Genomic DNA, 24,140 nt, shown 5'->3' with positions numbered 1-24,140 from the left:
CTTTTTTTTTTTTTACCGTTTTACCCTCTTTTCCACCCATCCTGCTGCAACCACCGAAAGCCCCCCCCTGCAGCTTGCATCGCCCCGGGGGGCGAGCTCCAGCTGCGGGTGCGAGCAGCGCAGCACCCCCCACCCCCCCACACCCCGTGCCCTCCTCTTCCTCCTCCTCCTCCTCCTCCCGCCGGGGCTGCCGGGAGGCCGGGGCCGGGCCGGGAGGCGGTGCAGGGCCGGGAAGGGAGGAAGCGGGGCCGGGCATGGGGTGGGCGCTGCTGGGCGCGGGGCTGCTGCTGGCGCTGGGCGCGCTCCTGCGCCACCGCCTGCGCCCCCCCGCGCCCTACCGCTCCCGGCCCGATCTGCGGGGCCGCACGGCCGTCGTCACGGGTGAGCGGCACGGTACGGCCCGGTACGGCCCCCCCCCCCCCCGCAAAGGCTCACCCCCCCCCTCCCGGTGCTTTGCAGGGGGAAGCGGCGGCATCGGCGAGGCCACGGCGCGGGGCCTGGCGCGCTGCGGGGCGCGCGTGGTGCTGGCGGCGCGCTGTGCGCGGCGCGGGGAGGCGGCGGCGAGCCGCATCCGCACGGTGAGAGCACCCCCACCCCCCCCGCACACACACACACCCCCAAACCCCATCAATACACCCACCCACCCCCCCCACGGGGGGATGTCCCTCTGCGCCCCCACGGATGTCCCCCCTGCACCCTCTCCCCACTGTGCCCCCCCCCATACACCCCCAGTGCACCCTCCCGGTACCTCTCATGTACCTCCAGTGCACCCCCCCAGTGCCCCTAATACAACCCCAGTGCACCCCCCCAGTGCCCCTAATACAACCCCAGTGCACCCCCCCCCAGTGCCCTCCATACACTCCAGTTGCACCCCCTGGACACCCCAATACACCCCCGGGACAACCCGCTGTACCCCCCACCCCAGCACCCCCTGGATACCTCCAATGCACCCCCCAGGCTTTCCTGGTGACCCCCTCCCTTGGGACATCCCCAGTGTAACCCCCCCCCAACACCCCCAGTGTACCCCAACACCTCCAAAATCCCCAGTACACCTCCCCAGCACCCCTAGGACACCCCCATGGGACATCCCTGGGCACCCCTAGGACATTCCCTGGACACCCCGACAGCACATCCACAGCATACCCCCCCCAAACACTCACAGTACCCTTCCCCATACACTCCCCAGTACCCCCCTAAGTACTCCCAGTCCCCCCCTATAGGCCCCAGTACCCCCCATGTACTCCCAGTATGCCCCCATACACCCCCAGTATCGCCCCAAGCACCTCCAGTACCCCCCATACACCCCAGTACTCCCCCATACCCCCCTATACACCCCCAGTACCCCCCAAGTATACATACACCCCCAGTACCCTCCCAAGTACCCCCAGTATCATACACCCCAGTACCCCCCCATACACCCCCAGTACCTTCCCAAGTACCCCCAGTATCCCCCATACACCCCAGTACCACCCTATACACCCCCAGTACACCCCCCCAAACACCCCCGTGAGACAACCCCAAGCACAACCACCCCCGGCAGCCCCCCCCCGCTGCTCCCGCAGGAGACGGGGAACCCGGAGGTGCTCTTCATGCCCCTGGACCTGGCCAGCCTGCGCTCGGTGCGCGCCTTCGCCAGCGCCTTCCTGCGCCAGGAGCCCCACCTGCACCTCCTGGTCAACAACGCCGGTGAGCCCCGGGGTGCACGGGAACGCCCCCCACATCCCCAAATTCCCCCCACCCCCCACCCCCCACCCTTCCAGCACCATCCCCACCGCCCGCTGCCTCCGCAGGGGTGAGCGCCGGGGGGACGACGGAGGACGGCTTCAGCCTCACCTTCCAGGTGAACCACCTGGGCCACTTTCTGCTCACCCAGCTGCTCCTGGAGCGGCTGCAGAGCAGCGCGCCCAGCCGCGTGGTCATCGTCGCCTCCTCCGCGCACCGCGCCGGCCACCTGCGCCCCGCCGCGCTGGGCCGCGCGCCCCCCGGCCCCCTGCCCACCTTCCAGGGCTACTGCGACAGCAAGCTGGCCAACGTGCTGCACGCCCGCGAGCTGGCCACGCGCCTGCAGGGCACCCAGGTGACCTCCTACGCCGTGCACCCAGGTAGGGCCCCGCTGGGCGCAGCGGGGTGGGGACGGGCGCAGTGCTTCCTTTGTGCGGTGCGTGCGGTGCACCTATGCAGAGCGCGGCCTTTTCGCTTTGTGCATGGTGCAGTCTTTGCACAGGGAAGTCCTTTGCACAGAGCATCCCTTTGCACAGAGCATCCCTTTGCACAGAGCATCCCTTTGCACGTTGCACCCTTTGTACAATGCATTTTTTTTTTGCACGGCGCACCCTTTGCATGGAACATCCTTGGTGCAGTGCATGCTTTGCATGGCACATCCCCCTGCATGGTGTGTCCTTTCGCATCCCTTTGTGTGGACCGTCCTTTTGCGTGGAGCATCCCTCTGCACAGCTCACCTTTTGCACGGTGCATCCCTTTGTACAATGCATCCCTTTGCACGGTGCGCTCCTTGCACAGAGCATCCTTTTCGCACAGAGCACCGTGCACTGCACAGCCATGCACCGCTGGCTGCTCTGCAGAGCCGGGCCAGGATCAGGCGCGGGCAGCACCCCGGGCAAACAGCACCCCAGGGGGGGTCCCTTCCCCACCGGGCTCCGGCTGCGACACGGCCCCTTCCCCTTGCTCCAGGCTTCGTCAACACGGAGCTGTTCCGCCACCTCCCGCTCTGGCTGAAGCCGCTCTTCGTGCCCTTGGCCTGGCTCTTCTTCCGCGACGCCGCCGAGGGCGCCGAGACCTCGCTGTTCTGCGCCACGCAGGAGGGCCTCGAGCGCTTCAGCGGCCGCTACTTCGCCGACTGCCGCCTGCAGGAGCCGTGGCCGCAGGCCCGCGACGATGCCATGGCCCGGGAGCTGTGGGAGGCCAGCGAGAGGCTGGTGGGGCTGGCGCCGTGACCCCCTCCCTGCTGTCCCCCCGTGTCCCCGGTGCAGTAAAAGCGAGCGTCCTAAAACGGCGTCACCTGCGAGTGGGGTTGGGATATTGCAACGTGGAGGAGGGAGGAGGTGCCCTCGGTTCGGGGAGGTGGTGGCCGTGTGCGCACTGCAGGCTGGTTTCCTGCTCCGGCAGTGTGGCTGGGCATCACGGGCTGCAGCGCCCTGAGCTGCTCTCCGGCGGCTGCCGTGCAGTGTGCACGCCACGCAGTGCAGCACAACATCTGTGCACACTAACACAGATCACACCACCTTGCACTTGCAGTGAAACAGCACACCTAGCCTTGCAGAGATGGGCATGTGCTGCAATACAGAACGCTCTGCCTTGCACGTACGTGCACAGACATGCACGTGCTGCACCTCACAGTGCGTGCCCTGCTTTGCTTGCACGTGCCCCTTCTGCAGCGCACACACCATCTTGCACACGCATGCAAATGCTGCAGTGTGCATGCCCTGCCTTGCACACCGTGCAGGAAAGCATGCCCTGCTGTGCACATGCATGCACATACTGCAGCGTGCACACCCTGCAATAAAGCACACCCTGCTGTGCACACCCTGCAATAAAACATGCCCTGCTGCGTACCCGCCTGCAAATACCGCAGTGTGCACACCCTGCAATAAAACACACCCTGCAATAAAGCCTGCCCTGCCATGCATACCGTGCAATAAGGCATGCCCTGCCGTGCACACACATACAAATACTTCAAGTGTGCATGCCTTGCCTTGCGCACCCTGCAATAAAGCCTGCCCGGCCGTGCACACCCAGCATTGCACAGCCAGCCTTGCACACCATAAAATAACGCCTGCTTTGCACAACCCACCTTGCACAGCCAGCCTTGCACACCCCATATAACGCCTGCCCTGCCGTGCACACACATACTGCAGCTTGCACGCCCAGCCTTGCACGCCCAGCCTTGCACACCCAGCCTTGCACACCCAGCCTTGCACGCCCAGCCTTGCACGCCCCTCGCTAACGCCCCCCCCCCGTGCCCCCCCCACGCCCGCTGCCCCCAAGATGGCGGCGGGTCCGCGCTCCCGGCCCCGCCCCCCCCCGCCGGGCCCCGACCTTCCCAAGATGGCGGCCGCGAGGCGGGGCGGGGCGGGGCGGGCGCGGGGCGCTGCGGGAGCGGGCGGCGGGGCCGGCGGCGGCACCATGGGCAACTGCCACACGGTGGGGCCCAACGAGGCGCTGGTGGTGTCAGGTACGGGTTGGGGGGGTCCTGGGGGAGCCGGGGAGGGGGTTTTGGGGGAGTCTGTGCGGCTGCGGGGGTCCCGTCCTGAGGGGGCTGTGAGGGGGGACCCTGCCACGGGGGGCTGTGGGGGGGCAGCGGGGAGGTGGTGTGAGGGGGGTGGTCCTGTCCTGGGGGGGATAGGGGGTCCCTGAGGGGGTGGGAGGCTGTGCAAGGGGAGGACGAGGTGCGTTTGGGGTGCCCCACGAGGGAGGACATGACGGGGGGCACTGTCACAGGGGCCGCAGCGGTGCCCCCCGCCGCGGGTGACAGCAGGTGGGGACGCAGCGTGGCGACTGGGGCTGGCAGCCTTCGGTTTGGGTGGCCAAGGAGCCACCGGCACCCTGGGCGTCAGCGCTGCTCAGGGGTGCTGAGGCTGTAAGCCCACCAGGTGAGCCGGTTAATTAGGCTGGTATTAATTAAACCAGCCATAAAATCCCCCACGTCCGTGCTTTGGCGTGGGACAGGCTGCGGGCAGGACTTGTAAGGTGGTGTTAGGGCTTGCTGGGAGGGCTGCGTACCCCGCTGTTGTGGGGCCACATGCAAGGAAATAATGGGGTTAGGTCCGGGCTGGTGTCACTTCGTGTGCCCTCGGTCACGTTACGTCCTTTTTGTCACCGCTGGGCTGGCTTTGAGGCGGGAGCTGTGATGCTCAAACCTAAACTCACCTGGAGATGCGGGTGACAGCTGAGGGGGTGCTGTGGTCGCAGCTCTGCGGTGAAACCACATCGTCATGCTTTTGGACCAAAAAACCCAGCAGGCCACAGCCCGGCTGGTCTGTTGTCAGTTCGTCTCTCAGATAATTATGGGAATTTCTGAAGAGATGGCAGGAGCAGGCTGCAGTTTTGGAAACAAACGTGCCCTCTGACCGCCGCTTCTGAGGGGTCACAAACCGCACCCGCCAGCTGGCTGGAGCAGCGGCGTTTCCTGCAGCTTTCCTGGTCTGTGAGCAGCTGCTGCACGTCTGTAGTCCCAAAGCTGGGAAAAAAAACATGAAAACCTTGAAGAAATTTTGTGCTTCCAGCTGGGATCATGGATCTAGACCTGGTGCTGTGCCTCCCTCCGAAGAGACCCCTCCAAAACCAGTGCAGCTTGGTGAAATGCCGCATCCAGCGGGAGGAACTGAGGGGCCGTGCCAGGATGGCATTCAGTTTTAACATCTTGGTTTAACCCCTGTTCCTTTCTGAAGTTTACAAAGCACAGCTTGCAGGATGGGCCGGCAGGAATTTGTGGCATCTGCTTGCATTCTCCTGTGGCCGGCGAGCCGAGGATGCTCCTCAACACACAGTTGCGTTTTGGGAAGAAAACACAAATCATGGCAGGCCCTGGGAGTCGGAGCTGGGTTTGGTGCTGCCACCAGACCTGGCGGCCCTCTGCTGTGGCCTGTGAGCACTTGCTGTCCGCTGAGAGCACCGGCCCGGAGGTGGCAGAGCCCTGCAGAGCCCTGCAGCCGCCCCACGGCTCCTCAGCACCCACGTGCAGAGCGAGTGCCAGGGCAGGGGCAGGAGGGTGCAGCCCCGGGCAGCTCTGGTTCCAGGAACTCGGGCGGTCCCTGGGGAAAAACACAGAGGACCTCTTGGCCCAGCGCTTATTTGGATGGCGTTAGGTCAGGTTTGGGGCGGGAGGAGGGAAGGGAAGAATAACCCAACAGCACATAATGTTAACAGGAGGCTTTTGGCTTGCGGTGTTGAATTATCGTACGGCTGTTATCTGCAAAGCTTCACTTTGCAGGAAGGCACCTCGAAATCATGAAGCAAAGTGGAAAGTTTTCCTTCTTGTAAACTTAGCTGGGCCTGCTGAAGGAAGTTTTGTCACGTGCCTCCTCTGGCATGTATTTTTTTTTTTTGTTCCTGAGGAGTGGTGTTCTTTCTTTTCACTTCCTTGTGGCACATCTCAGCTCCTCCAGGACCGCAGGAGCAGTCGGCTGTGCCTTGGGAACTGTGTGCATGCAGGAGCCTCGCGGCATTATTTGGGAAGCTGCCTCCCAGGCACGGGCCAGCGCTGCCTGCTGGCTCTCACGTCCTGCCCCTCTTGAGCAACGCTCCTCTCCTTCTAAGAAACTGCTCTCAGGCAATCCGTTTGTGAAATGCAGAGGCCAGGCGTGGCAGGGATGCTCCATGGAGCCATATGTAGGTGATTATGGTCCCTCTGGGACGAGGCTCTGGCGTTGCCAAAGAGCAGTGGTGCTGGCAGCTGCCGGTGAGGCTCGGTGCAAGCCCTGGGGAGCCTTTGCCGGGTGCCCGGCCCCGTCCTGACTGCTCTGAGCACGGCTGGAGCCAGCCGAGAGTTCGGGGAAGCAGAAAATATCTGCTCATCCTGACGTCAGGCTCTTCCCACTAGATAAATAGATTCTCTCCAATCCGTGACACTGGTTTTGGGTTACAGCCTGGGTGAAAGCAGCTTTTGCGGCTCACGATCAATCTGCTCGTTTTGAAAGACGACACTAACGTTTCTGCACAGCCTCATAATGAGGAGATGCAATATTTAATGGCTGTGCTCATCTTGCAGCTCCCGTGGGCAGGCAGCGTTGCCCACATCTCTGCAGCTTGGCCATTTTCCATCCTGGCTGGCGAGGGCTGCAGGGTGGCACCTTCGAGCTGGACATCTGCAGGCGTGTTACGGGGCCAGTCGGTGCAGACCACAGCATTTTTGGGGCTGGGCAGACGGCTGCTTCAGCTGAAGTTCGTGATGTGAAAGGAGGAGGAAAAAAAAAAGCCAGGAAGCGACAGCCCAGTCAGTCTAGCTTTATTTCCTAGGAGAACACCAAAACAAATCTTGCTCGGAAATGCTCAGAAGAAAACACCCAACACATATTTGATGAATATAAACCACATACAGCTCATCTGCCTTCCCCCTCAGGTGAGGTAAGTCTCAGGAAGAGCAGCAGCTGTGGCACACCTTGCCTTTACTGAGGCTTCTTACGCTGGCTTGTGATTTCTCAGAAGTCAGCTCGAGAAATAGCATCCAGCTCAGTTTCTCAAACTTTTAAGTTAAGTCCCTCTGGGGCTCTTTGATCTCTTTCAAAGTCAAAGAAGAGCTGGCATTTTATTGCTAGTTTGTGTAAACATTTCATGCCAGGCCCCAGCACTCGGGGATAATTAACCCTTTCTGAGCACTCACATCCCTCTTATTTCCGCAAGAGGTCATGATTTTTGAGCCAGTGTACCATAAAAAGAGAACAGGCGCTTTCATGAGTTTTGAAAGCCTGAAATAAAGGCTTCTGGAAGTTCTGCAAACCCTTCCTGTCCTGCAGGAGGCCTGCAGCGTGAGGAGGAACTGAGCTCTCAGATCTTACAAAATTGATATGAGAGTGACTGGAAAACCATTGCCAGGGAACATAACAGTGGCTCACTGTTCAGCTGAAAGGATTTATCAAGCTCCTTGTTTTGGCTTGGATACTGGAATTGAGAATGTGCTTATTGAGTTTGCAGATGGCAGCGAGCTGGGAATGGATTTGAGAGCTTTGGAGAGCAGGATTAGGCTCAAAATGAACTCAACAGATTGCCCAAATGGCCCGAAAGAAACATGATGCGGTTTGGCGAAGTGAAAGAGCGGCGCTTAGGTGAGGACAATCGATTGCACAAGCACAAAAGCCCTACAGAGGTTTCTGTAGCCCCCGAGGAGACACCGACTTCCTTCTCAGGAGCTAGTTCTTCAGCTTCTTGCAGGTGCTGGAGCTCCAGCTTTCCCTTGTCAGATGCTTGCTAAATCCTCGAGGCTTTTCAGAGAGGATGGCAGGAAAAGAGACGGACAGAACAGCCTCCGGACTTTCCTTTTTGTTTCCAGGAGGAATTCTGGGGTAGCATCTCAGTGGTTTTGTCGTGTGACCCCAGTGTGGTTTCAGTCTTCTGGGTTTCTGTTTACAAGATCAGTGAAACTGAAGGTGTGGTTTTTAAACCCACTCTGTAACATTGATGCTCGTAGTTTAAAAGAGTGATTTTGATTCAGTTTATCTCCAAAACAAGCTAACCAGCACAACCTGCTTTCACCTGCTGTAGTGACCCTCAAAGGATTGAATGGATCAGCTCAGAATGCTGCATCTGTTTAAATAAATTCTTGTTAACCTTGCACCACTTCTGCAATGGGACAAAGCCTAATTTATATTCACAGTAGGACCTAGGAACCAGACGCTGATTTCGGTCTAGACACTGCTTTATTACACGAGATGCCTTATATATGCCTTTGCCTTTTTCTCTCCTCTCCTTTGTGCCTTTTTTCAGCAACTGTTCCCAATTATCAATTTGGGCCTTGTCTTTCTGCACCTGGCTGTTAGCACCCCGTGACATTTCCCAGCACAAGCCCGATGCTCCGGCCGACCCGGCGTCGTCCGTCCGACTTGGTCAAACGGTTTGTTTCCACCTCCAGGAGGTGATTCCAGTGCCAGGTTGCCCTGAACTGGGTTGTGAGAAGGAAGCTCTCGTGCACGTGAAGGCAGCGGCATTGCGCTCTGATCCTGTGTTAGGCATTTGGCAGCCCCCGGGAAGGAGCACAGCCACCCGAGCGGCCCGCTGTGATGGTTTGCTTTCCTGAACGCTCACCGCTTCCTGCCACGTTACAAGCCTCAGGTTACCTGGGGAGATCAAAGGACACAGAGATTGTTCACGAGTTTAAATTGTCTTGCAAGGCTGGCCTCGATGCTTTGAGCCCTGTGTTCCCTTAACCCTCGGGGCTTGTGTTCCTCCTTGCGTGCTGTCCATTAGGGCAGGTTTCCTGCATTTGCCAGAGAACTCCATTTATCTCAAATGGTTAATCTGATTTCATAAAAAAAAAAAACAGACAACGTGCTTTCTCTTGGCTCTGGGGATTCTTGCGCGAACACGGGACCCCTTCATCTGGGCAGAGGCCGTGAATCCTCCGTTTGTAGCACGCTGCCCCCAGAAGAGGCGCGGTGGCTGCTCGTGGAAGCGATGGCCAAGTAGCTGGGGGGCCCAGGCTGCTCGAACAGCGGCCGTATTATAGCTGGAAAAGGCAACTCCCCTGCCACATCTCATTGTGCAAGAGGGTTTGTTCTTCAGCCTTGCAAGGGTTTCGCTTTGTTGGTTCCTTTTCTTCACTTGATCTCTGAGATTTGGGAAGCGAGGCTGCAGAGCTGCAATGGGGAATCAGCGCTCGGCTCCTCTGATTTGCAAGCATGGGGCTGGCTTTGGGTGTGATCCTAAACGAGGCATTTCCTTGCGCTGCCTGCAGCAGAAGAAAAAAAAACCAAACCTGTCTGCAGAGGCATGTTCCTTCCTTGTAACAGCGGTGGCTCGAGGGCGCGGAGTTTTCTCAGGACATTATTATGAAACAATTCCCAGCGGTGTAGCAGCGGACCACGTCGATCCCGCAGACCCAAACGCCTTTCCACACGGAGCTGCAGCAACACCTCCCTTCCTGTTCCTGGAAAACAAGGGCCTGGCTGGGCGGCCGAGCTGGCCGGCCTCACGTCCGCCAAGAAACGTTAGAAGGCCCTGCAGGTACTGCCTCGCGGGGCTGTGGCACCAGCTCCTGTAACCCTGCCCGTCTGACGTAGCCCTCCAGCTACAGAAGAAGCTTGCAAGAGATGACGGGGGAATATTCCTCGGTGCTGCGGAGCACGAGAGACCCCCACGCTGGCTCTGTCTTACCTGCTCGGAGCCCTGCAGGGTGGGAAATGCCTCTTGTAGGAGATGTGGGGGCTGCCCAGGCTCTGTGCACGGTCAGCTCCGTGATGGACCGTCAAAGCCTCGCGCACCGCAGTACTTGGGCGAGCCAGAACCAGGAGGTGTTTGCAGGGTAGCTTGAGGGTTCTCCCTGCCTCCGACTGACCTGCTGGCTTTTTGGGAGGTTTTAGGGTGGTCGGTTTGCAGTGTAGGTGACCGGTGAGGGAAAGGAGATGGATTTCTTATGTGGCCTTCCATGCCAGGGCTGGTGCGTCACAGCTTACGGTGGTTCTGCTTGCTAACACTGCCTTACAAAACTAAAATAAAGCCTGGTGTGAAATCCAGCAGCTTTCTGTGTGTTGCTCTTTGTCATTCTCATTTATTGCAAATACTGTTTTCTGGATTTGTCAGCCAGTTACAAAAAGGTTGCCTTTGGGAAACTGCTGTGTGAAGGAAGGGCTGCGGAGGGGAGGAGGGCGCAGGGCTCCCCGTGTCCGCCACAAGGGAGCTCCAGCTCCGGGGCTGCCTACAGGGGCCATGCCAGGACAGTCTCATCCCTTCCCTGCGGGCCCTGGGAAGAGTTTTCTGTGTTCATTATTTATCAGACGCCACAAGCGTGCTGGGATTCACCGGGGTGATGTGGAGGGTGGCCTCGCAGCACCCACTGCTGTAGGGCAGCCGATCCAAGGTACTCTCCCTGCCCCGAGGGGCTGGGACAGCTGGTGACCCGTTTCTCGGTGCTATGAGGTTGTTCAGCTTGCACCTCACCCTGTTAGGGTGCGGGTTTTTCCTTGGCACGTGTATATAATCCCTCGATCTCTCTGCTTTGTGCTGCAGGTGGCTGCTGTGGCTCTGACGTGAAGCAGTACGTGTACGGAGGCTGGGCCTGGGCATGGTGGTGCATCACCGACACCCAAAGGTAAGCAGGCCTCAGTTATTCGAGGGTTTGGGGTACAGGCTAGGCAGAGCCATTCCAGCAGGGCTGTCAGCAGGATCTTTAGGAGCACAGGGCCGGCCAGTACCTGAGAAACCACGGCTGAGCATTAGCCCAGCCCTCTGCCTTCATCTGCAGCCGCCTCCGGGCCCTTCAGAAGAAGGCCTCCCCGTGTACAGTTGTGGCAGGAGCAGCGTGGGCCCTGTCTCATGCCCGTGGTGAACAGAGGGTCGCCCACAGCCGCACAGCTTCTGGCCCTCCTCTGCTGTGGGCGCTGAGCTTGCCCAGGGCAGAGGTGCTGTGCGTCCCTGAGCACCGTGAGGAGTTGCCGCGCTCTGCCCGGGGTGGCCCCAACCCTCACCCCGCAGCAAACGGGCCCTTGCCCCCCTCCTGCTGCCCTAGCCTGGTTTTCTAAAGGTGTGCTGACTGCTGTTGCCACAAGAGCGGACCGCGTTCCTGTTTAAAACCATGGGATTTCCTTTCTCTCCCTTTCCTCAGTCGTGGATTTTGCTTGCTGCTTGTTACCGCTCTGAATTAACGTGCTGTTATTGCTGCTGTCCTGCCGGCGTAGCTCCTCGGCCTTAGGGCCTGTGGGAATGTTCCTAACTGTGCCTCTGTCCTAACACCTCCCTCGCTCCATGGATGCAGGTTTTGTCTCTCTGTGTAAAAAAATAAATAGGGAAAAACCTAAAGACATGACTTTTGGGGGTCTGCACTAAGCGAAGGCCAGCGGTTGCAGTTAACCTTTACCGCCTGCCCTTGCCATCTCTTCTCCCTGTTCCCGTGTCACCACCAGCAGACAAAGCTAGCATGCTGCTGCCCTTGCTCTGCAGACGATGCCCTCCCGCAGGCGCTGTTCACTCGCGGTCACCCAGCTTGCGTTGTTCCAGGGAGCCCTGGCTGGTGCTGGCGGCGGGCTCACGACGCCTCTAGGTCCTCTCCCGGGTGGCTGCTACAAGGGATTGCTGCGAGGGCTATGACAGCTCGCTGGCTGCATGAAGAGACCCCAGCTAACACCCCCTGCTTCGGCCCGGGGTCTCTAGCGATGCTTGTGTAAGGTGGGAGGGGAAGGAAAGGCCCGGCGCTCTGGCACAGTGCTCGAGGAGTGCACTCGATCTAGCTTCATCCTCAAATTTTGGTTTCTGTTCCTGCTCGTCTCGTGGTGAGAGAAGCCCAGAGAGCAGTGCAGGACGCTGGCCTGCCGTTTGCAGAAGGTGCAGACGTATTCAGGAGGCTGACTTACTAAGTTCAGCAAGGGGTGAGTCCAGGGCAAAGAACTGCCTGCCAGGAGCGAGCTGCCATGTGCTGGAGGTCCGTGCATCGCCCAGCAAATGGGGCTCGGAGAGCACTGCCAGCGTCCAAACAGATCTTTTACTTTAAAATCTTTGCCCCCAGTTCATGCCACGGGATGTGGGGCTTAATTCTCCTTTGGAAACCAGAGTCTTTCCCAAATACCATAAGCTGTGCTCCACAAACGGAGCCTGCCGCATTAACACGAAGAGCTGAGGCTGATTTCCTCCTCCGAAATTAGGACAGCTTTTCTGGAGCTGCCGGCGCTGCAAGCGAGGAGACAGCGGCGGTTGTGTCGCCGTCAGCGGCATCCCGCCAGGTAGCACTGACCTGGGAACAAAAGGAACGGTTAGAGCTGGCAGGGAGCTGGGCTCTTACCCTGCTGCAACCTTGAGGATTGGGAGAAAAAATAAAAAAATCCTGTCCCTGTTTAGGGGTCAGCAATAAAAGCCCGAGAGGCAGTGCCTGCTGGCGTGCCTCTCAGGGAACCAAGCGGTATTATTCAGCGTCTCAGGACAGCACTTGGAAGCACCTTCTCTCATCAATGCCTTAGCCAGGGAGGTGTAGCCAGATCCCTGGTGCTTTTATTTTTCTAGCATATCTTACGTGTTGGCATAGAAGCATCTAAACTGTTACAAAAAGGAATTTTCTGTCTGTGGAAAGCACTGTGAGAGAAAATTCCAGCTGACTTCAGGGTGGCAGTGTGGGTGGGATCCGTGGCTCAGCTTCACCTGGGATTTGGGGGGCGATGAGACCCCCTCCAGCCTCGTTACAGCATCTAGCTGTGCTTTTTAAGCTGCCTGCAGCGTGAGGGAGGCTGGTCTGGGCCAGCATTGCGCAGCCCTGGGAGCGGGCAGTGGGAGAAACGCAAACAGGACAGGGAAAAGCTGAGACCCGAAAGTCCCGCCTGTCCTTCGCAATGAGTGTCTGACTGTCTGGTAACCGCTTTGTGTATTTGCTGTCCTGCCCTTGTTCCTCGCTGCTCAGACTGTCTTTGGAGGTTATGACCATCCTCTGTCGCTGCGAGAACATTGAGACGTCGGAGGGCGTCCCACTGTACGTAACGGGGGTCGCACAGGTAATAACCCACCGGCTTCCTAACATCGCGTCTAACCCTTCCGCCTCTGGTTTGAGCAGCAGCAACAGCAGCAGCAGCAGCAGCAGGATAACCTAGACGAATGGTTTTCTTACGGGGGAGTGCAAATCTCAGTACCCTCCTCTCCTTCCCCTTCTCCGGCACTTGCTCCGGGGCGCGCCCCTCGGTCTGTGGGTAATGCAGACAGACGCACGCTTGGCAAATTCCAAATTCAGCTCCTCCTGACAGCGCTGCAGAGGTTTGCCCCGGCTGTAACCCTCCCCTGGGCAGCGCTGATCACATCTGGTGCCTGGTGGAGGGCAGAAGGGCATCTGCTTGTCCACGGAGCCGCGGCCGGGCCAGGCTGGGCTCTGCACAGCCTCTGGGGAAGGTGGGAAGCCAGGATTTGTGCCGCTTCAAAAGGAAATCCGTGCACCCGTGGGGAAACGGCAGCTGTAGCCGGCTCTCTAGTTTTGGTTGTGGGTTTCCACTGAGCCCTTCTTCCCCCACGTGGAGGCAGAGCCCGCTGTGGATGTCGTCACGTTTAACAGTACAGCACGGAGACCTTGGGTGAGTTGTTGCAACACAGAGGACGAGTGTTTGCTCAGCACCGAGCAGCTACAAACCAGTGTAACGCTGATACCGGACCTCCCTGGGACTTGCACAGCATTTAAATTAAATCAAGGTATGGGTTAGGCCTTCAGAAGGCTCAGATCCTCTACCAGCTGACTGAAGCATCTGGCAGAAAATGCCTGGACGGTGGGATGTGTTTGATCAGCTCCCAGCTCGTTTTCCAGTTTAATTAGGACCGTGGCCAGGGCAGGCTCGGACCTGCAGGGGTTTGGGTGAGCACCCGCAGCCGAGAGGCTCCGCAGCGTGCACCCAGCTCTGATTTGGGTTTGGTGCCTCCCAGCTCGGATTTGTGGTCCGGGTGCCTGACCTAACGCTCGCCGACACGGGTGCTGCGCCCCGGGGCTCCCTGCTTGTGCTCCTGGCTGGTCGCAGCTGGCGTGTCAGCCCCGATGGGTGGGCTGAGCTTCCCAAACCAGAACCCGCTGCGGCCAGGCACAGCTCCTGCTCTACCACATCGTGACCCCCAGATTGCCTGGCTCGGCCAAAGGGCCGCCTCGAGGGGCTGAGCAAGCTCTGGAGCTGCAACATGAGCTTCAGGGTGCCCGATGCTGTGCAGGCACAGCCCCAAGGACCTGGAGACTCGCTTCTCCCGCCCGTCTTCGGGTAACGGGACGGGAAAAATAGGGAGGGTGAGGCGGCTGAGGAAGCAGGTCTGTGTTAGTACCAACCCAGCAGGGGCAGAGGCTTCTCGCAGCAGCGGGTTTTGCCAAGCAGGGTGTGCACAAGGTTACCCTGGGGGTGGTGGTGCTGGGTGGGCGCACCCGGGGTCCGTGCTGTGCTCTTAAACCTGTGACACCAGCCTCCCACGGGCGGCCCTTCGGGGTCCCGGAGCTGCGAGCTCCTGGCCACGTTTCTGTGGGGTCACGGTCCCATCGCCGGCCTGGCTCTCTGCCTTTCCCTGCTGCTAAATCACCTGGAAGCGTTATTTGGAAATCTTTTATTGGCCAAAGCGTCTCGTCTGCCTCCAGGGACAGACGCGGCCGCTCGCTGCCTCCCGTGCCTGTCTGACATTACCTGCGACGAGTGCTGCAGGTGGCCTGGGGCAGGAGACGCGAGGGGAGAGCTGAGCGTGTGTTACCTGGAAACGTGCAAATATTTTACGTTTTTTGGCAGGATTTCCCTAGAGATAATGACGTTACAGCCCAGGTGTGAGGACGTAGAGACGGCGGAGGGGGTAGCTTTAACTGTCACAGGTGTGGCACAGGTACAGTAACTCCAAACCATCCTTTCAGGAATTGCATGTCTCTAACTTACGTCTGGTTTTTCCCCCTTAAAAGGTTGCTGTTGTCCAGGAACAGAAGCCAACTGCTTTGAAAGAAATGTTTGTAAAAAAAAAAAAACCACCACGCTGTCCTCGTTGGTTCCAGCACACCACCGCATGCCCGTGTTGTAAAGGCGTTGTGACCTCTCCTCTCCCCAAAATCATCCCTCTTTTTCTGGTGTCTCGTTTGTCCACGTGGCAAACGAGGTGTGTGGTGGTGACTGATCTCTTTGTGAAATGCTGGTGTGCCACGGGGCCCTCAGAGCTCTGCGTGACACCGCAGGACCGAGCCATTCCCTCCTGAGATGGCGTCGAGCGTTGCGTTGCTTTTGGGTTGTTATTGTTACCATTAGCACGTGGATCTTGTAATTCTTCACGGTGAGTTAAAGCTTAAAGAAAGAGCTCGGTCCCTCTGGGCGATAAAATTTGTATATAAAATTTCCGGCTTGAAATGAATTTTGGTTCTTTCAAGCCTTCTCCACACGTGAAACCCAGCTCGTGCTGCGGATGATTTAAACACCTGCATTTCCCAGACTTTGGGGGTGTGCTGCCCCGACACAGCTTGTCCCTGTGCCTGGGGCAGGATGCTGGCAGGAGAATGTTGCAGTGACGTACCCAAAATGGCACGTGCGTCAAGAGGCTCCCCCGGGAAGAGCGCAGTGGCTGCTGCAGCCCTTGGGAGCGTCGGAAAGAATTCACCCAGCGCTTTGTAGGGCACCAGAGTCCTCCCGAGGCTCGTCGGTTTGCTCTGAGCTGACGCTGCAGAGTAATTGTGTGTTGCCTGGGTGCATAGCTGAGGATGTAAACTCAGCCAGGAGTAGTTTTTGGATTCTTGCACGAGGCAGAAGGGCTGGGCATGTCTGTGGCTCATCAGCTTTCCATCGCTGTGCTGCTGTTGGGAATGTGGCCGTGGCCAGGAGCCCCAGCACGGGAGCTCTTTGGGCTCCTCCTGGCCCCAAGGGTGGCTCTTGCTGGAGCCTCTGAGACAGGAGCAGCACAGCTCGGGCAATTCCAGGGGCTGAGGGCATTTCCTCGCTGGTGGCCAGCGTGAACCAGCATCCTTGTTTTAATTTTTTCAGCTCTTTCTAACCATTTAGGTATGAATGTGTCACCTAACCTCAGTGGTCTTCGCATGCTTGGCAAAATGCACGTACCCATGGCTCCATCACCCACATTTCTTAACTCTGTAGTCCTTTCTGTCCTGTATTTGGTGACATACATGGAAGGTATCTCTGTGAAGGCAGCATTCCCTTTTTAGCTTAGTTTTGGGGCATTCTTCCATTGCCTACAAAAAGTAGGCAGCTCATGCTGGCAGAAGGCTGGACCACCAGGTGCCTTGATTAAAACTGCAGCCCCAAATTCATCTCATTTAGGTTATTCTTTCTTCCCACTGTTTGCTTATTTTTTTTTCTGCTGTCAGTTCATTCATTTTAAAGACCCTATAAGGTTTAGGATTGAGAGATGTGGGGAATTACCATGCTGAAAGCATGCTGGAGGCAGTTGGGTTTGGGAGGTACGGGGCAGAATTTTTCTTAATTCTGCAGAATTGCAGGGGGAGAAGTTTTGAGGCAAACATTTTTCTTTTAAGGGCTTGTGCAAAAAAAAAAAAAAAAAAAAGCAAACGAATTACTACTAGAGAAACATCTTTTTAAACGTTTGCTGCAATAACAGAAGTGCAGAATGTTCCCAAGGATGATCTTTTTTAAAGCCAGAAGTGAGGAGCACTCCAATGGCCTCCTTCCCCTGTTGGCTGGGCGCTTGGGGTGCAGGGGACACTGCCTCAGGCCAGCAGAGCTCTGTCTTCTGCCTCATTTTTCTGAGCCTTGGGCTCATTGAATTATTTCTGCTCACCCCTTGTGGAGAACGGGGCTGCTTGGAGCTGGGCGCAGCAGTATTGGTCCTGCAGGTGGGGTTGTTTTGTAGAGGCACTGCTGCCATGCCAGCCAAACTCTGATTTGGAGACGTTTGAAGACGCACCGACCATTGCAGTGGGAAATGAGCGCGCTGGAAATGAGCTGAGCACGAATTGCTCGGCCCCGTTTTGGTTTGCCTGGTGTCGAGCTGACTCCAGGCTGCTTCGGGCTGAGCAGGGTGTAGCAGCACCCAAATAAACCCGCTGCGTGGGTTTGTTCCGGAGGCAGGACCCTTCCCTGCTCCCCTTGTGCCCGCTCCGCGCTCTGTCTCCTCTGTCGCTCCCGAAAGGTGGGGTTGTTGGGAGAGGTGGGGCTGCTGGCAGACACGCACCGTAACCATTGCTGCTGAGTGTCATCGGTTTCGGTGTCTAGAAACCCTCCTGTGAGCAGCGGGAGGTTTGCTGAGAGCTGAGCCTCGTGCGTGGCCCAAGCACCTGGGTGCAGCCGGTGAGCGGCTCTCCCAGCTCCCCCTTGCGTGGAAAAGGCCAAGTGGTGCAGGGACGGGGCCCCGGGGGGAGCCCAGAGGTCTCAGGGACAGAGCAGGACCGAAGTGCCGCGCTCGCTGAGGCCGTTCGGCGTTTTGGCTGCGAGACCCGAGGGGTTGGGACTCGCAGGCGGCAGGGTGAGGTCTGCAGATCGCGAACCCATCAAGAGCTCACGGTGAGACCCTCGGGGGGTCCCTTTTGGAGGTCTCCAAGCCAGGGCGATGCCGGGCAGCAGCAGTCCGTGGGGCAGGACATAGCGTGCCTCCGGGATCTCCTGGGCCAGGGCTTCTCCCTGCCAGCAGGCAGCGCCCAGCCCAGATGTCTCCATGAGAGGGTGCTGTGGGACTCGCTCAGCACCCCGCGGTGCTGCGTGCCGGGCAGGGCCCTGCTGCCAGACGCACGGGCGTCCTGGTGTCAATAGGGCCTGGCTGCCAGGAGCTGCCACCCTGCGGGGCTGCAGCTCCCCGTGGCTGGCACCTGTAGGGCTCCGAACGTGAGCCGGAGGCTTGTGCTGCATCTCCACGGCCTAGCGTGGAGATTTAAAAACCCATAGGGATTTTTAACCCAGTTTGCTTTTTAAAAAGGACCGGCAGGACCTTCCGAAGACCCTGGCTCATCTCAGCCTGGGGATGCTGTCACAGCTGGTGCTGAATGGAAGGTGACAGCACGGCAGCGGTGGCTGTGCCCACCTCTGGGGACCGTTAACAGATTGCAGGGAGAGGGGCAGGTGGGTGCTGGCCACCGTGCGTGAAGGGGGTCACACGAAATGTGGCTGGGAGCTCCCAGGCATGGGCAGGCCATACCTGGTGTGCTGCGGCCATCTCATCCCCTCTCCTTGCAGGGAACACCGAGCAGAGCCCCTGTTCCCAAGGTGTTCCCTGGGCATGCCACGCTCTTCCTTGTTCTCTGCCTTTCCTGTGTCACAAAGAGTAATTCTAGTGAAGGAGGAGGAAGAGAAAGGTAATAAAATGGCTTTTGGCCGGGGGTGGCGATAGAAAGCACTCTCCTCCTAGGTCTGGTTTTGGCGCAGGGGCTGAACTGGTAGTTTGGGGCCCTTTGGTGGGGTTGTTTTCAGATGGGGCTCGTAGGGCCCAGGAGAGCCACCTGCCGTGGCTGCTGCAGGATGGACGGCCTCAGGGAGCACCTCTCCGTGCTGAGCCACGGTCAGGGTTTGGAGGGGTGCCTGCCCCGGCCGCTGACGCTGCAGCCTTGGCTCAGGAGGGCTCAGGAGTGCCCGCAGGGCTGTCCCCAGCAGCGAGGAGCAGGAGCCCACCCGCGGGGCCGGTGACCTGGCTCAACATGGTGACTGCTCGGCTTGGTCCTCGGTGCATCGGTGGCACGGGGGCCTGGCAGCCTGGTGGTGGTGGTGGTGGTGGTACTGCTGCTTCTGCTGCTGCTGCTGCTGTTGGGTGCGTGTCCCGCCGCGGAGAGGCGCATTCAGCCCATTCGGTTTTTGTCTCCCGTCTCCAGGTGAAGATAATGACCGAGAAGGAGCTCCTGGCTGTGGCCTGCGAGCAGTTCTTGGGGAAGAACGTGCAGGATGTGAAGAACGTGGTCCTTCAGACGCTGGAGGGGCATCTGCGCTCCATCCTAGGTGCGGACGGGCTCCCGCAGTCTCGAAGGCACCTCGAGCAGCTTTCCCCCTGCCGTGCTGGCCCGTGCCAGCAGTATTGCTGCCCCCGCGGCAGGCCACAGCGGGTGCTTCCTCTGCCGCCTGCAGATGTGACGGCTTAGATGGTTCCTCCCTTACAGCAGCTCCTGCTGTGCTGCTGGGTGTCGTGATAAATGAGTTTTCAGTGCCTGCAGTAAGAGATGTCCGAGTCCCCGGGGGTCACAGGTAGCCTGCGCGTGGTGGCTGCACTTCTGAGATGTCGGCGTGCGCTGCCGGGGCTGGGCAGAGGGTCGCACCCTTGTGCCCAAGCCTGACCTCGGTGTTGGAAGGGTTCTGGGCAGTGAGGATGTTGCTGAGCTTAGCCCCATACTGCTATGTGCAGCTTTTTTTTTTTCCTAATAAAGTGTTTTTTCCTGCCTTCCTTCTGCAGGAACCCTGACGGTGGAGCAGATCTACCAGGACAGGGACCAGTTTGCCAAGCTGGTGCGGGAGGTGGCAGCTCCAGACGTGGGTCGCATGGGTATCGAGATCCTGAGCTTTACCATCAAGGTATGCCCAGGCGAGGGGCACGGGGCTGGGGTGCAGCCAGCCGTGCTGTGAAGCAGGAGCAGAGCCTGGCCCTGGCTACCCTGCTGTATGTGACAGCCTGCCCCAGCCCTCCGGGGCTTTCCGTGACAGCTCCTGTCCTGCGAGCCCCAAACAGGGCTGGTGGAGGTTGCTCAATGATAGCCGAGCCTCCCAGGAGCCAGAGAGATGTCGGGAGAGCCCCCCTCTCCCTGTCACACCTGAGTCTGGCCGACAGCAGGCTGACACGGCCCTTTCCGACCTTACCCTAACAAATGATTGCCGTGAGCTCCAGCAGGAAGGGAGCGAGATGGAGCGGCTCGTGTGAAGTGACCGTGGCTTACCTCCCCCTCTCCAGGATGTCTACGATAAAGTGGATTACCTGAGCTCCCTGGGGAAGACTCAGACCGCGGCTGTCCGAAGGGATGCGGACATCGGGGTGGCAGAAGCCGAGCGAGACGCTGGCATTCGGGTGAGTCCAGAGAGATGTGCTGAGCTTCCCCGGAGCTGCCCGTTTCAGTCCAGCTGCACGCTCTTGAGCTCTGCTCTCTGTTTGCTCTCCGCAGGAGGCAGAGTGCAAGAAGGAAATGCTGGATGTCAAGTTCATGGCAGATACCAAAATAGCAGATTCCAGGCGTGCTTTTGAATTGCAGAAAGCTGCCTTCACCGAGGAGGTCAACATTAAGGTGAGAGGTATCCGACGGCCCGCTGCTGTTCCCTGGTTTGTGGTGGCCTTGGTAGCTCTGGGGCTTTCCAGCTTCCTCCCCCGTGTGTTAGCAGAGCTAGAGATGGAGAGTGCATGTTTCTGTGTGTGCTCCTTGCAGCAGATTCCTCTCCTGCCATGTTTGCAATGGTTAGGTGGGACTAGGAGGAGGTGGAAGGATGGGGAGGGTCACCCAAGCTGAACCCAGAGCTGGCTGTGCTCAAACCCTGTGGGAAAACCACACACAGAAGGTCCCCGAGTGCAGCACTGGGGACTGGGACATCCTCCCTGGGTGGAGGCCTGGTCCACAGCAGGATCCTCGTCTGGTTTCAGAGCCTGCCAAGGCTCCTTACGTCTGTGCCCAGGAGATCACGGCCAAGACCCCTTTTCTCCCCTCTCCTGCCTGCAGACTGCGGAGGCCCAGCTGGCCTACGAGCTCCAGAGCGCCCGGGAGCAGCAGAAGATCCGCCAGGAGGAAATTGAGATCGAGGTGGTGCAGCGCAAGAAGCAGATTGACGTCGAAGAGAAAGAGATCATCCGGAAGGAGAAGGAGCTGATCGCCACCGTGAAGCGGCCGGCCGAGGCCGAAGCCTACCGCATCCAGCAGATCGCCGAGGGAGAGAAGTGAGTGAGCCCCGACCTGGTCGGAGGGTCTGATCCTGTCCCCGGCTGGGTGCTGGGTCAGGGTGGGGTGGGAGCAAAGCGCTGAGGCTGCTTCTGGAGGGGAGGCACAGCGCTAACGGAGGGAGGGCAGCTGGGTGGGATTTTGGGGTCTCGGCTGCTGGAGGGCTTGGCTTTCCCTCTCCAGGGTGAGGCAAGTCCTCATGGCTCAGGCAGAGGCAGAAAAGATCCGCAAGATGGGAGAAGCGGAGGCCTTTGTGATTGAGGCCATCGGGATGGCAGAAGCCGAGAGGATGAAGCTGAAGGCCGAAGCTCTCCAGCGCTACGGGGAGGCCGCCCAGCTGGCGCTGGTGCTGGACGCGCTGCCTGAGGTGAGGAGGGGGTGGCTCTCCCCTGCTCCGGGTGAGAGGTGGCGAGTTCCCGGGCTGGGAACATGCACGCAGGGTCCTCGCCCTGTGGCTCCTTGGCTCCGTGCTCATCACACGCTCCTTCCTTCCCCAGATTGCAGCCAAAGTGGCTGCTCCCCTCTCCAAAGTGGACGAGATCATTGTTCTCAGCGGGGAGAGCGGCAACGTGACATCCGAGGTGAACCGCCTGCTCGCCGAGATCCCCGCCTCCGTGCGTGCCATCACCGGCGTGGACCTCACGAAGGTGAGCCAGGCACCAGCAGCTGGCAAACCCTGCGGCTCTTGGGGTGCTGGGACTCGCCCTAAATTGTTTAGGCTTCTGAGGAGCCTCTTGCCCAAGTCCTGCTCAGCTGCAGCACGCAGGCTGTGCAGGCAGCTCTCTGCCTCCTCTCCACCAGCCCTAACAGCTTCTCTCTTCCCCTCCTACAGATTCCCCTGATCCAGAAAGCCACCGGGGCCCAGGCATGAGACCCAAAGCTAGTGAAGACCCCTCCCCGTTACGCACTCGACATCAACTGCCTTCAACACTCGGGAATTCCTTTTATATCAAAGACAATCGGAGTTTTCGTTTTTAAGCTCTGGTGCCTTATTTTGTAGGGCCAGAAGGATGCATGCTCAGTCAGCCACTCTTTTTTTCTTACAAAGGGTGGGAGGAGATTTATTTTGTAACTAACTGTGTATTGTATCTGGCCAGCGTTCGGCCCCGACCCGCAGTTACTCCTGGCAGCTTGTCTGGTGCTGCAGTCCCGATGCTGCCTCGCTGTTCTCTGTCCTCGGGCGGCCACCCCGAGCTCGCAGCGGAGGCTCGGCAGGACGTCTGGAGCTGTAGGAAGAGAACAGCCAGGCCCTCCCCTGGGCTCCCTGCCCTCCCACAGCGACCCTCCCGGGCACTACTCCGACCCCTGCTGCTGCCCACAAGCTGTTTTTATGGCTAGCTTTGTTTGTCTCGCCCGCGGGGGCTCTGCTGTGCCAGCAGCCCGGCCCAGCATGCCATGTCCTGCCTGGGCAGGGCTCCCCGGAGGTGGCAGTCACACCCCGGATAGGGTGGCACTGGGGCACTGCCAGGGGACGGTGCCCGCTCCCCCGCTGCCTTCCCTCAGGGATTTTCCTCCTGGGATCTTGCTCAGCCCTGAGCCAGCTCCCTCAGCGGCCGTACCCCTTCCCCAGCAGGGGACACAAAGGTTCCCCAGCTCGGGGACCCCTGCAGGGTGGCTGTGCTGCAGGGCCAGGCAGGCTGGGGGTGGTCTGAATCCCCTCCCAGCCCTGCAAGAATCCCAAAAAGTAGCGTGGTGCCAAAGCTGCTCCATCCTGAAAGGGAGGCAGAACTGCTCAGGCTGCTGTCCCCAAGTGCCACCGTGTATCTCGTGCACTGCAGTGAGGACATGCCCCCTCTGGCACCACAGCCCCTACAGCTAGCCTGGGGACCAGTGCTCCTGCAAAACCCCTTGTCCACAAAAGCTCTGTCCCCTGGTGTCTCACGGCCAGTGGCTTTGCTGTCCTTGGTGACAGTGTGAAAAAGGCTGCTCCCTGCGTGTCCCCATAGTGCCAGCCCCCTGAGGCCTGCCACTGCCCCGTGCCCCCTCCCCATCCGTCTCGCCGCCTGTGCTCGGTGTGGTTGTAGCAGACAAAAGTGTCCATAAAATCCCATCTGTCCCTGCACAGACTGCTTCCCCCGCGGCTCGGTGACACCCCGATTTATGGCAGGGTGGCTGTGGGGTGCGGGGACCCCTGCCCCAGCGGTGCCACAGGCACTGGCCAGTCCCTTTGCTGGGGGTGACCTGCTGCGGGGCTGGGGGTGCTGCAGGGCCAGCAGCACCCTGTCCCCTCCCTGTCCCTGGGGCGGGGGGGCTCAGCCTTATCAGCCCCCGGCTCGTGCTGGCGCCGCGGGGCCGCCGGCCCAGATCTGGCGCTCGCCGGCGGGCGTGCCGGGCAGGGCGCCCTATCTGCATGTGCGTGTGCATGCCTGCGACGTGTCACTGCTGTACGATAATAAAAGCCTTGTCACCACGTGCCCTGGCTCTCGGCTTGCGTCTCCTGTCCCCGTCCCCCTGCTGCCACATCCCTGGGCCTGGGGCAACGCTGGAGGCTTCGCCCTCCTGGCAGCCGGTGTGGGCTGCTCGGGTGCTGCGGGACCCTGCTCGGGCAGGGTGTTCCCGCAGATATCGGGGATCGTGGTCCCAATTCACGGTGCCCCTGCGGAGCTCGGGGCCTCTCCGCCATCACCGTGTCCCCACGGCCTCCTTGTCCCATCCCCAGGGCTGCTCTAGATGGGCCTTGGGCCTCATCCTGCTCCCGCACCGCTCCATCCACGTCACCATCATTACCCCGTGGAGCTGAGTGCTGTGGGGACACCACAAGGCCCCCTCTGTCCCCAGCAGCTTCCACCACCGTTGTCCCCAGTGTCCCTGAGCAGCCCAGGCCCGGCCAGGCCTTGCCCACGGGGCCTTGTGAGGAAAATGGAGAAAAACTTTCACCAGGGCCTGTAGGGATGGGACAAGGGACAGCTGCTTTAAACTGCATCAGGGCAGATTTGATGGGATGTAAGGAAACTATTTTTGGCAGTGAGGGACAGGAACAGGACCCTCGGAGATGTTGGTGCCCTGTCCCTGGAAGTGCTCGAGGCCTGGTTAGACAGGTCTTGGAGGAACATGGCTGAGTGAGTGGGTGTCCCTGTCCCTGCCCATGGCACGGGCCTTGGACCCGGTGGCCTTTCAGTGTCCCTCCTGACCCAAAATATTCCGTGATTCTCTGTCCCGTGGCACCCGCTGTGCTGGGGGACAGCGGGGTGGCTCTGTCCTCTTT

At 59.4% G+C, this 24,140-nt stretch overlaps 1 protein-coding gene across 7 annotated transcripts; it reads left to right on the top strand.

Moving 5' to 3' along the window:
- Window positions 1–223: 223 nt before the first annotated feature.
- On the top strand, window positions 224–23,349 carry FLOT2 (flotillin 2). 7 transcript variants are annotated; one of them, XM_066979906.1, is made up of 14 exons: window positions 224–381; window positions 460–578; window positions 1,563–1,686; window positions 1,791–2,102; window positions 10,678–10,759; window positions 14,886–14,976; window positions 18,902–19,025; window positions 19,474–19,592; window positions 19,966–20,079; window positions 20,174–20,293; window positions 20,720–20,934; window positions 21,119–21,302; window positions 21,433–21,582; window positions 21,768–23,349. In XM_066979906.1, the coding sequence occupies exons 1-14, from the start codon at window positions 255–257 to the stop codon at window positions 21,804–21,806; spliced, it is 1,920 nt and encodes a 639-aa protein (XP_066836007.1). In that variant the 5' UTR covers window positions 224–254; the 3' UTR covers window positions 21,807–23,349. The 7 variants fall into 7 exon arrangements, with proteins under 7 accessions (XP_066836007.1, XP_066836008.1, XP_066836012.1 ...); XM_066979907.1 differs by lacking the exon at window positions 14,886–14,976 and adding an exon at window positions 13,052–13,142; XM_066979911.1 differs by lacking the exons at window positions 224–381; window positions 460–578; window positions 1,563–1,686; window positions 1,791–2,102 and adding exons at window positions 4,052–4,192; window positions 13,052–13,120.
- Window positions 23,350–24,140: the final 791 nt, after the last annotated feature.

Source organism: Anser cygnoides, chromosome 18 (assembly GCF_040182565.1).
Source record: "Anser cygnoides isolate HZ-2024a breed goose chromosome 18, Taihu_goose_T2T_genome, whole genome shotgun sequence".
NCBI lineage: Eukaryota > Metazoa > Chordata > Aves > Anseriformes > Anatidae > Anser > Anser cygnoides.
Note: the sequence above shows the minus strand (reverse complement) of the source record. Positions and strands in the feature narration are given on the sequence as shown.

Coding starts and splice junctions, on each gene's coding strand:
- FLOT2 (XM_066979906.1), top strand. CDS start 255: ATGGGGTGGGCGCTGCTGGGCGCGGGGCTGCTGCTGGCGCTGGGCGCG. Junction 382..459: donor CCGCACGGCCGTCGTCACGG/GTGAGCGGCACG, acceptor GGTGCTTTGCAG/GGGGAAGCGGCGGCATCGGC. Junction 19,593..19,965: donor TCCTGAGCTTTACCATCAAG/GTATGCCCAGGC, acceptor CCCCCTCTCCAG/GATGTCTACGATAAAGTGGA.